Source organism: Bactrocera neohumeralis, chromosome 3, assembly GCF_024586455.1.
Source record: "Bactrocera neohumeralis isolate Rockhampton chromosome 3, APGP_CSIRO_Bneo_wtdbg2-racon-allhic-juicebox.fasta_v2, whole genome shotgun sequence".
Classification (NCBI taxonomy): domain Eukaryota; kingdom Metazoa; phylum Arthropoda; class Insecta; order Diptera; family Tephritidae; genus Bactrocera; species Bactrocera neohumeralis.
In genome coordinates this window covers 48,723,839-48,736,725 of record NC_065920.1, presented here as the reverse complement: position 1 = coordinate 48,736,725, position 12,887 = coordinate 48,723,839, and the positions used below count along the sequence as shown (strand labels likewise).

At 35.6% G+C, this 12,887-nt stretch overlaps 1 protein-coding gene across 1 annotated transcript; it reads right to left on the bottom strand.

Moving 5' to 3' along the window:
- Nucleotides 1-1,331: 1,331 nt before the first annotated feature.
- Nucleotides 1,332-12,057, bottom strand: LOC126752618 (phenoloxidase-activating factor 2-like). The gene is made up of 3 exons (XM_050463554.1): nt 11,972-12,057; nt 2,423-2,798; nt 1,332-2,352 (listed from the first exon to the last, which is right to left on the bottom strand). Exons 2-3 carry the CDS (start codon nt 2,783-2,785, stop codon nt 1,474-1,476), a joined length of 1,242 nt encoding a protein of 413 aa, XP_050319511.1. The 5' UTR covers nt 2,786-2,798; nt 11,972-12,057; the 3' UTR covers nt 1,332-1,473.
- Between the last annotated feature and the right edge of the window lie 830 nt (nt 12,058-12,887).

The following is a 12,887-nucleotide window of genomic DNA, read 5'->3' as shown; positions in this document are numbered from 1 at the left end:
ATTTTTCGGAATGCTCTTGAGAATATCGGTCGTCGCTTTTATGATAGCTGAAATGTCCTGAAACCTGTGTCCTTTCATGGACAAATGAAGTCTTCTAAATAGGTAAAAATCACAGGGTGCCAGATCAGGTGAGTCCGGTTAATGATTCATGGTTAATATGGAGTTTTTTGTCAAAAAATCAGTGACAAGCGTCGACCGATGACACGGCGCATTATCGTGCAACAGGCGCCAGGACCCTGCCTCACGGTATTGTGGTCGAGCACGACGAATGCGTGACAAAAGACGCTTCATAACACCAAGGTAAAACACAGTATTAATCGTTTGGCCAGGTGGGACGAACTCTCGGTGTACAATACCCTCGGAATCGTAAAAACAAATCAGCATTGTCTTTATTTTTGACTTCTGAAGACGACCGACTTCTAATCGTCACAGAGGTTCTCACGACCTTCTTGGAATCGCTTAAACCACTCATGCATATTACTACGGGATAGGCACTGATCACCATAAACTTTTTTCATCATTTGAAATGTTTCAGTAAACGTTTTCCCGAGTTTAAAACAAAATTTAATATTTGCTCTTTGTTCAAAATGCATTTTACGACCGATGACCAAAAGCTGCTGTCACTTTTGATCGACAACATCTATTGTAGTTATCCAATTGTCTTAAAATTTTTACGAAATGTCAACAAGAGATCAAACTTTTTATTTCATATACCCACCAATAGGTGGCTAGAAACAGTTATATTTAAAAAGTTCTGTTTCTTTTGCGACAGACCTTGTATACTATGCCTAGAACTTTCGTTGGATGATGCCAGATGAGTTTGGTAAACGGATAGAGAAAAATATCATGACATGTCGAACATGATAATAGCCCCGTAACCCAGGCTACTCTCTGTATTTCATAGAAAAATTGACGTTCAAATTATTTAAAAACCACAAGGCCTCCATGGCATCGGAGCTTTAATGCCTTTGAGTGTACTTGGAGATTTCACTATAATCACAAATGTTACTAATATTATTTTATGATATCCCTAAAATAATTCGGCAGAAAAAATTATGAATTCTGTCCGAAAGCCTTGAACTAAGCGATCATATTTACTTTAAACTTGAATAGCGTGGTTCTTAGCTTCTTTAAAATAACCTCATCTGCTAAAATACTTGCATATATCTAGCGAGAAATATATTTTATATAAAAGTGCCAGTTATATAGGAACAGATAGAAATGAAAAGGCAGACAAGTTGACCTGCTTGGGGCAGTTGGGAACAAAATTCTCTTAAGTTACCTTAGATCATTCAGCTCGTTCGTTTCGGTTTACTAAAAACTCTGAATAGTTAAAGGAATAGATTTTTGTCTCTAATTGTTTTGTGTACTTTTTAATCTCAAATATCAATTATAATCATACAATTCCATCCGAATGTTACAGTTTTAATTTTATAGAGTATTTAGTGCCATGTTTTAAGTTATTTGAGATCTTTAAGCTGTAAAATATCTGAAATCTATGCCTCGTGCGGCAAGCTTCTCGTTGATCCAATTGCGTAGGTATGGCACATTGGCGTAGACTCCAGGAACATTTTCTTCACCACAACCAACACCCCAAGCCACAATACCAGCTTGATAATAGCGTTTGGGGTTATTTGGATCTGGGCATACCAACGGTGAACCACCATCGCCTTTGCAAGTATCCTTGCCACGTTCGCCACCGGCGCACATGAAACTTTTATCCAAATTGAAGAATTTACCCAGACGTGTCTTACGTAGCTCTGCTTGACAGGTATCGTGTGGCACCGCAGGCAAATCGATCTTTTTCAAAATCAGCTGGTATGTGCCATCTTTACCGAACTTGTCTTTGCCCCAACCGGTGGCATAGCAACGTGAATGGTCGAAATTAACGCCCGGTTCCGGCAAGCAGATGGGACGTACATTTTCCTCCCAAGTGAAGGGTGTCGCTAAAATGAGCAGCGCTACATCATTGTAGAGTGCGCCTTTGTTGTAGTTCTCATGACGAATGATCTCCTTGACACGCGCATCCTGATGTGGTAACACCTCCTGTTTGGTTTGTGTGTCCCACTCACCGGCGCGTGCTACCAATAACCCTGGCTGAGCATTTAGCACACAATGTGTAGCGGTCAAGACGACATTTGGCGCAATTACGGCGCCACCGCATTCGTAAACATTTAAGGTCTCGCCACCAATTACCTCGTCACGCAAAATGGCAACCATCCAGGGGAATTCACCAAACTGTGACTCGCCTTCTTTGTCGCCAGTAATTCTAAAGCCGACACCGCTTGGATTACGATAACCACAACCTTCGTGTGTCTCAACGGGTTTGATGGGTACGATCGGTTCCGTTACCTGAAAGACAAATAAATGTTATTAAGGAAATCTGTCGACAAATTAAAGATAGTCAACAAGTAATCTATACCTTATCGTCTGTATTACAGCAAACTTCCAAATAAGTACAGACTTCATCACCATCGAAACGTATATCAATTAGGGTTTGGCCATCCCTGATAACATTGCCATCTTCACCGCATAAGAAACGCGCAACGCACTCTTTATTCACGCCACAAGATTTTCCGCTGCCGGGATCGGGTTGTGGTGCTGGGCTTGGTTGAGGTTGAGGCTGGAGAACGGTGGTTTTTGTGGGCTGCGGCTGGAAGGGTGTTTGCTCTGTTGTAAAGATTTTATTTAACAAATCATCAATATTTGGTGTCGCTTGCGCTTGCGTTGTGCTAATCCAGAGCGATAGCAAGCACACGGTCAGAACCGCCAATTTATAAGCCATTTTGTAAAAATGTCTGAAAGAATTAGTAAATTTTTTAAATTATGATAACCTTAACGAAAACTACTAGGTATTATGAAAATTATTCTTCTTAATTAAGAACCGTTATAACAGATAACTAAGTTAGCTTGTAAATCCGACTAAATATCACATTTGCTAGCACGACTATTCTGGGTTCTGCTTTCTAGTGCGAAATAAAGTATAACATCGAAGAAAAAATCATATTTTGCGATTTATCAGTTTGAAACATTTGCTTCCTAAGTGGTAAACCTATATTTCTTCTTTCATGAAAATATTCAAAAGCTATTCAAATTCGTCTTTATTCAAACTCACAAAGGTCTTTTAAATAAAGACGTATTTCGTAGCACCACTACAGTAGTTTTTAGCATTTTTATTGACCAATCGATACGAGCCTGAGATTGACAAATTGCGTGGGATACTTGTACAACGTGAACCAAATTTTTAACACTCAAATGTTCATACAGTATTGAAAAATGCTTATCTCACTAATAACTATAGTTGTCTTAATCTCACGATAAGTCACATGACGATCTTGCAATATCAGTTTGTGTACAGCATCAATAGTTTGCGGAACAACAACTGGTTTTGGACGCCATTCAGAAAATCCGTATTTGAGTTATCTACAATCTCGATTGAATTCACTATGCCATCCATAAGCACTGGTCCTTGATGAAGCTTAATGGTCAGAAATTGAATCGGATTCATCGCTGCACTATTGCTAACTTAAGCCACGTCCAAAGTTGTAAAAAATAATCGCACAAAAGTGACCGCGATTTAATTCCCTTTGTTGGCCGATATGAATATTTTAAGTTACTGTAAGCAACACAAATAGCGCTTGTATGTCAGAATGATCTGAGTATGTATAATTTCAAAAATGGCAAACTTTACGATCATGTTGTGAATTATCAGATTACAACAGTAGGGTTGCTCAATTCCAAAATATAAAAGACAACCTATGTATTTAGACTACTTAGATTTCCTGGGAGTTATCAAGCTAAATGTTGTGTCACGCGTATTAGACTGCTATTAGATTGGGTCAAATAAAAACGCAGACATACATATGCCATTTGCTATACCAATGATTTGGACCGAAGAAGATCATGTAAGTGATTGTTATAGAGTTTGACTCAAATAAAAAGTTTTACAATAAAGTCTGAACACACTTCAGAGTATCCAAAATGGTCTTCGAGCATCCTATGTACATTCAGGCGAACTGCCTGCGCCGAAGACGTCTAAGTAACCAGCAACCAGAACTCTACTCCGGAAAGAAAAAATTCTCTCATCTCAGCGAGACAAATAATGAAGATGGAATCTTTGTAGGTCTACAAATAGGGCAACTCATAACTAAGAGCTTTGAAAAAACTGAATGATCAGAAAAACTCGCCTAGAAATGTTTTGCGATTCTTGCCCGAAACTTTCTAGGAAACCATAACTTTGAAAATTATGAAGATTTAATAAATGAACTTGTAGCGTTAAATACAGGTTTGGGCTGTAATATGCCTTTAAAATATATATGCTGGACTCTCATCTGGATTACTTTTCCGCAATTTTGAGTTCTGTGAGTGACGAACAATGACAGAGGATCCATCAGGTCATTTTCTTAATGGAGAAGCTCTATCAAAGGAAATGCTGCGCAGGAATGCTAGCAGATCATTGTAACTAATGGTGACTTGAGGTGACTTAAGAAAACCCTTCCAGAAGCCAAATATTCATAAAAACCATAATCATTCTTTCATATAGAGCAATGATTTCTCTGAATGTAGCTGATGTGTGTACTTTTAAGGAAAACAAATGTTTCGATGTCAAAAGAAAACCTGCGGTGTAAATTTCAATGGCAATGAAAAATCAATGCCGAATTTCAATCCAAAAACTTTATAAGACGAGTTCAAAGATTAATAAATTTCCCAAGAATAATAGAAATAGAGATCACGACTATTTTGTCTCTTTGCTGTTTTTTGGTGAGCTTCTGACAGAAAAATACTTTGAGTCATCATGAACGAAAGAAGCTGTATACTTTGTTCATATGCAAGTCCAAACTCACTCCACTGCTAGTTAGTCGACACTATGAAGTATGCTTAGGTACATACTATAAGTAAGTATGTATATTATATACATACGAGGGCTGCTATATATATTCTGACTTGGGCAACACTAAGTGTTGCCAGGTGCAATCTGACATTTCCATTGGAAAGTTTGACATTTTTTAGCATAACATCACTCAGAAGGTTTTGTCATTTAATCGTGAATTGTTTTATTTACAGGGAATTAAAAAATTCATCTCGGCCAAAAAATGGAATTAACTCGTGAACATTTTCGTGCGATCATTTTTCACAACTTTCGACGTGGATTATCATGACAAGAGTGCATCGATGAACTAAAATCTTTGTATGGCTATGAAGCACCATCCTATAGCATTGTGAAAAACTGGTACAACGAATTCAATCGTGGCCGACGCTCGCTCAAAGACGAATTCCGTGAAGGTCGTCCAAAAACAGCCGTTGTGCCAGAAAACATCGATGCCGTACGTGAACTGATAATGCAAGACCGTCATGTAACATACCTTCAGTTAGAGGCATGCCTATGCATTTCTCACACCAGCATACATTCAATATTGCATGAAAACCTGGCCGTAAAAAAGGTTTGTTCTCGCTGGATTCCGCACAATTTGACAATCGCTTAAAAAAAGGCTCGTGTGGATTGGCGTAAAGAATTGCTGAAAAAATACGATCGCGGTGCTTCAAAAGACGTTTATAAGATCGTCACAGGTGACGAATAATGGATCTATGCGTATGAGCCCGAAACAAAACAGCAATCGACAAAAAAAAAAAAAAAAAAAAAAAAAAAAAAACATTTTCGTTGATAAATATGCCTATTTACATTATTAGGCCAGAAATATATATATAGCAACCTACGTATTTCTGATTTAATTTAGGTCACAATTCAAAGAATATACAAATGTTTAAGATTAAGTTAAGCTGATAAGTCGGTATGAGCGTTCAAGTTGAATCGTTTGAAAAACAAGATGCTTATTATCACTAGTACTACTTATATATGGAGGGAAATATTGCTATCAGACTCCTCAAAATTGACCTACAACCCAATGCTTATATCATAATCATTTGTATGTAATAAATAAATATATGCATGCAATAGAAAGTTTGTATTTATGAGTAGCGAAAACATACTTCTAACCTCAATATATACGAGTATATAGATTAATATTCTAAATATATACATGTGTATTATATATAGTACATTGTATTTAAAATTTGTAAAATACGTAAAAGGTGTAATCTCGAGACAGTTGAAATCTGTAAGACCGCCTTTTCATCGTCTGTCGGGTCATCTGATTTTGGTTTTATTACAATGAATAATAATAATTGAACACCGTGCATCATAGTGCAACTAATTATAATTTATTTTCTGCGACAAAGCTTCTCTCAGCTACTATTTAGTTGAGTTCGTTTCGTATCTGAGATGGTAATAAATGACGTCACTTCGTAGGAGCAGAGAGTTGCACGTTGTTGGGTACACATTTTTGTGCATATAATGTATATATGGTGATTTTTTAAGAGATTGATAACTTTTTTAAAAAAAAAAACGCATAAAATTTGCAAAATCTCATCGGTTCTTTATTTGAAACGTTAGATTGGTTCATGACATTTACTTTTTGAAGATAATTTCATTTAAATGTTGACCGCGGCTGTCGTCTAAGGTGGTCCATTCGGAAAGTCCAATTTTGGGCAACTTTTTCGAGCATTTCGGCCGGAATAGCCCGAAAAAGTTGCCCGGAAATGTTGTCTTCCAAATGGAATAGACGCTGGCTTATTTCAGACATTTAAATGAAATTAGCCCCAAAAAAAATAGTCTAAAGGCGTTAAATAAATGATCTTGGAGATTACGGGTCAAATTTTTGGGATTTTTTTTTAAAAAAAAAGTTATCAAGCTCTTAAAAAATCACCCGATATATAGAACCTCGCTGATTTAATTTAGGTCACAATTCAAAGAATATACAAATGTTGAAACCACATGTGATAACCGGTATGAGCGTTCAAGTTGAATTTTTGGCAAAAAAAAGTTTGTTAGCATCGAACGATACTTATCGCCATTCAGGGAAATATTGCGTATCAGCATCTTTGAAAAATACGGTCCAATGATTATATCATAATCACACCAAAATAAATATATTATCGGGATGCAATAGAAAGTTTTGTATTTCTGGTAGCGAAAACTCTTAATCTCAATATATGCGGTATATTTTGCTTATTTACGTAAATATAACCAGATTATATGAGTCATCGCTGAACAAAATTTGTCGATAAAAAAGCGGATTTTCACATTTCGATCGTCTGTCGGAACATCTGATTTTGGTTTTATTACAATGAATAATAATAATTGAACACCGTGCATCATAGTGCAACTAATTATAATTTATTTGTCAAAGCATACTCAGCTATATTTCTTTTGACACCATGTCTGAAATCCCACGTCATCGTCAGGAGCAGAAGTTGCACGTTGTTGAAAATTTTTTTGTGCATATAATGTATATATTTATATATCATAACAAGTAAGGAAGAGCTAAGTTGGGGTGCAACCGAACATTTTATATTCGTGCAACTTGCAAGAGTCAAAGCCATGGAAATACTTTAAGGTGTAAAACCAATTATATAGAGTAAAGTCAGCCGGAGTTTGAAAATTCTGATATTAGTTATATGGGAGCTAGCCAAGTTTTCGCTCACATTTATCTATTTTAGGCACAAATACACTGTTATGAATAAAACTAGTTCTCTCTTTATCATTGGGATAACTCACATATATGCAGTATACAGTTACCCCGAACTTCAAAAATCTTTATATTAAGTATATGGGAGCTAAGGAAAGTATTGGTCCGATTCAACCCATTTTGGACATAAAAACATACCGTTATAAGAGAAGGTTATCCCTAAATTTCTGTTATATATATAACACATTGATCGACATTCTCAATCAAAGATCAACTATAGTTACTGGGGTCTAATTATTCGGTACCTAGGGTCTTGAACAGTTTTTTTTGCATCTAAACAATTTTTGGTCATAAGGTGGCACACGCTAAAGACATTATTCGTGCAAAGTTTTATCCCGTTATACTAATTGCTTCTTCATTTGTGTACTGGAAACTGAACGAATCATGTCGAATTTAAAATTGTGTTATATGAGAAGTAGGCGTGGTTATTGTCCGATTTCGCTCACAACGTGACATAGGGATGGAAAAACAAGCCACGTACCAAATTTTGTCGAAATAGGTCAGTAGGGTCTCAAGATATGGGATTTAAAAAAAGTGGGCGGTGCCACGCCTAATGTCCAATTTTCTCACCGGCTCCTACAAAGCCTTCTCATATCATTTCGGAGGTAAAATTTAATGCCTCTGGCGTATTTAGTTAGTTTAGTTTTAGTTTTTAATTTGGTGCTTAGTTCTGGCACTTTATATATGTTTTCGGTTAATGGCGATTTGTGGGCGTGACAGTGGTCTGATTACGCCCATCTATTAACTTGAAATTTTTCTCAAGTTACAGCTTGCACGGACAGAGAGACATACAGTCAACCTTTCTCGTCATCCTGATATACTATATATAACCCTATATCTATCTCGGTTAGTTTTAGGTGATACGTACAACCGTTAGTTGAACAAAACTACTATATATTACCCTATAGCAACTAGTTGCAAAAGTACAAAAAAATGAAAAGAGCAGTTGTAGATAAAAAAATACTAATACACCAGGTTAGATATTTGTTCAAAGCAAAAAAAAAAGTTAAATTAAATATAATTTATTGTTGACCTGTGTTCGGGAAGATGATCACACAACTGATGATCAACATGTCAATAAAATAAAGGAATTGGTGCTTGAGAATCGAAAATTAACCTTCAGAAAACTTACCGACATTGTTAGAATATCAGAAGAATTAGTGAAAACTATTTTGAAAGATCATTTGGGCCTAAGAAAAGTGAAGGAACGATTGGCTGCAAAATCACTCGCTTTTATCGAAAACCAGCGTCGCGTTAACGTCTGCGAAGCAATGCTTTCCGACTACCAGCATGTCGTGAAGCGTATTGTTAATGGTGATGAGCACGGGAACAGACGATAAAAAAAAACCCGTCAAAGCAGGTAAAAAATCAAGGTTATGTTGACACTTTTCTTCGATTATTGAAGTGTGGTGCACTCCGAATTCCTTCCGACCGGCCAAACCGTAAACAAGGCATACTATTTGAGTGTTATGCGTCGTTTGTGCGAAGTTATTCCAAATTTTCAACCAATATCGTGCCGCAGTAAGCTTATTCGCCTGATTTAGCTCAGTATGACTTCTGGTTATTCAGCAAACTCAAACGATCGTTTTGAATTGAAGACATTAAACGTGAATCGCTAAGCGCATAGAAGGCTATTTTGGAAATTGACTTTAACAACTGCTTCCAGAATTGGAAAAAACGTTGGCGCAAGTGTATCGGGGCTAAGGTGTATTACTTTGAGGAGGACGACATAGATAGATTTTGAAGAATAAATTAAGAACTTCAAAATTATGAACAAAGTCTTATTATTTTTTACTCATAGTGGCTTGGCTAAATGTGCTCTGCTCGTCATGTTTCTCACTCATGTAGGGTCTCCGACGGTGTTATAAACTTCGTGGCAATTTAATATACTCTAACCGAGCGATTTTGTACTGTGATACAGTCACAGGTCTCTAAAATTGAGATTTTAAATTAGAGACAATTTTTGTGACTTGAGACGATTTTGAAGTCACAAAAATCTCTTCATTGAAAACGAACAGGTCTAATCAGCTGATACATTTCGTTATTCAGAGATGTATTTACACTTGAATGAAAGCAAAAATGTCGATAACAAATATTAAATTTTCTATGACATGGTCAAAAAGCATAATAACCAATAAAAATAAAAATATACTATATGTTGTCTTTGTTTCAGAATAATGGGTTGTCATAAAAGTCTTGCGGTATTTTTATTGATTTTTTTTTTTTATTGAAATTGAAATGCATTTTTGATGACTCATGCCAGCTCTTGACCGATGCTACGGCTGCTACTATGCCGGTCTCTTTCGACCAATTCAGTGATTTTATCGCAATTTTCGACGACAGGCCTTCCGAAGCGTGGCGCATCTTCGACCACCTCTACACCAGAACGAAAACGTTGAAACCATCGTTGTGCGGTGAAAATGGAAACTGTATCGGGTCCATAAACTGCACAAATTTTATTGGCGACTTGAGATGCATTTTTGCCTTTATCGTAGTAGTACTGTAAAATATGCCGTATTTTCTCTTTATTTTGCTCCATGTTTGCGACGCTATAACTCACGAACGACTTAAAAGAAACGACAATCAATCAAACACGTGTTAGCGCGTGAAATGAGCTTTCCAAAAAGGTATAGCATGACCCGATGCGACGTATAAACTAGAACTACGCGCTTTCAGCGCCAACTAGCGAAAATACCGCAAGACTTTTTTGACAACCTATTCTATATATTAAATATAAAGAATGTGTTTCGCCCATTGAGCGTACTGTTCGCAATATCATCGCCCATCTTGGGACCCAGCATTCATTGGTTAATAATTGACCGAATAGACGACCTCTAGCACGCAAGGAAGAAAATATAGCAACCGTAGCTGAAAATCTACACGAAGACCATGGAGGGTCGATTCGTCGACGTTCGCAGCAACACGGACTTCCGTATGTAAATAGGCAAAGTTGTGGCATTTTGAACGAAGAGCAACCTGAACAGATTCAAGATCTGCTATTTCATCCAGAAAAAACAAAGTTTTGGTGAGGTTTGTGGGCCGATGGAATCATTTTTCCATATTTCTTCAAAAATGATGCGGCTGAGAACGTAAATGGCGACCGTTATCGCGCATGATAACCGACTATTTGATGCTGGAAATTGAAGCTCGTGATGTCAGCGACATTTGGTTTCAACAAGATCCGCCAATTCCCACACAACGTATCAATCGATTGGCCATTTAGATCGTGTGATATCACACCGTTGAACTTTTTCCTGTGGGAATATGTATAGTAAAGTCTGAAGCCTATCTTTAAAAAGTAAAAGTATTAACAAAGAATCCCCAATACTTCATCCTCACCTTAAAAGTACAATATTTACTATTAAAATATAATTAAATACTTTAATAAAATTCCGTCTGTAAATTTGTAATATTTTTTTTATAAGGAATCCAATAAAATTAATATACGATAAAATATTTCGTCAGAAGATTTATTAGTTTTGTTAAAAAAAAATTATTCTTATTTTCCGTAAATTCGTGAAAACATTGAAAAAAATAATTCAATTAATATTCGATAAATAATTTTGAAAATTTCTCAAGTTGCAAAAAATGTCTTCCAATACAAGTAAATGTTAAAATTTGCGCTAAAACTTGTTTTATTAAAAACAAAAATTTAAGCTTTTTCTTTAATATTTTATCAATAATTTCGTAAAAAGGCATTAATATTTTCATTTATATTTGAACAATAACTTCGTGATTTCTTCTTTAAAATTTTTTTTTTTTACATTTTCTGTAATTGTCGTTGGTAAGTTGTGTAAAAACTTATTTTGTTTAGGAAAATGTAAAAAAATTGATGAAAAATTTTGTATAACAACCGTTAAAATTTGCCGTAATATTCTGTAAATAATTTCGTGGAAAATGTTTCCTCTAAAAACAAAAATCGGCAAAACTTTCTGTAACCGCTGATGCATAATTTTGTAAAAACTTATTTCATTTAATGAACAATTTCGTATAGAAACCCGTTAAAATTTTCAGTATAATTCCATCAACAATTTTATCTTACTGTTGGCATTCGTTGAACACAGAATCAAAATAAAAACACACGCACGTACTATTGGACACAACGGCTAGTAAATATTTAAACTTTTTATGTACATACTTTTACATATATACGCATGTATTTATATACATATATTTCTATATATCAATTAAGCCTTTCTCAAGTTTTTAAACTGTCTTAAACTTGTTTCTCACACACTTATTTCACACAATCTCTTCTCTATGTATATGCATTCGCATAAATCCCGACTTCTTAGTAAATATAAGCAAAAAAGTATGGGTATAATTGTAGAGCAAACAAAAATTATGACAATACAAATAATAATATGCTATAACTTTGCATTTACCTATGACTCAAATTTATTTCGTTTGCTCAAAACCGTTACGAACGCGCCAACAGACAGAAGCTTACTGATTGCAAATAGGCAGAATCTTCGCTACAAAACTGGAAAATCAATCAGAAACTTGTATTTTCGTGTATTTAATTAGTGATGAGCGACAAACCTGCATACATACGAATACATATGTATATACATATATATATAGCGACAAAAAAGTACCCGGGAATTGTAAATAAAACGCTAAATATTTATTTATACATAAATATATATTTTTCCCCTTCAAAGTATGCCCTCCCCGATGTAATACAATTATGCCAACGATTTTTTCAGTCGTCGAAACACTTTTCCTAAGCACTTTTTGGGATGATCTTGACTTCCTTCAGCGAATTTGGTTCTTTCACTTCGATCGTCTGAAAAGGGGTCCATGGAGCGGCAATTTCATATATACAAAATTTGAGACAAATTTTTTGTTCGATATTTTTATCCATTGTAAAAATCGCAACGCACAACTGAGGTGTATCGACTTGAGCAGCTGCTGTAAACGCATTTAATTAAGGACAGGACTACCAACCTAGCAAAGTATTTTTTTTTTTTTGAAATATTACTTACCCGTTGAATTTAATTACAATTTCCGGGTGCTTTTTTGTCACAATGTATGTATATATAGTATATGCGTGTGTTTGTAGTTTAAGCTGTGATTCCCGCTCTGGCAGCTAGTCGAGAATCCAAGCGACGACAGCGAAGATGAGCTTTGTACATCGATACACACACACACTTACACATGCACTAAGCAGATACTAGATAGATTTACACCTATTCGGTAGTTATTGGTTACGCTCGCTGATATACATACATACTATATATGAATATAGATTTTTTCTCTAATTTTTAAATATGAATTTTAAATTATTCAAACACAAAT

What these genes read in the sequence shown, in the direction of transcription:
- LOC126752618 (XM_050463554.1), bottom strand. Translation starts at nt 2,785, where the DNA reads ATGGCTTATAAATTGGCGGTTCTGACCGTGTGCTTGCTATCGCTCTGG. An exon ending in GCTGTAATACAGACGATAAG is followed by an intron (nt 2,353 to 2,422) that starts GTATAGATTACT and finishes TTTGTCTTTCAG; the next exon opens with GTAACGGAACCGATCGTACC.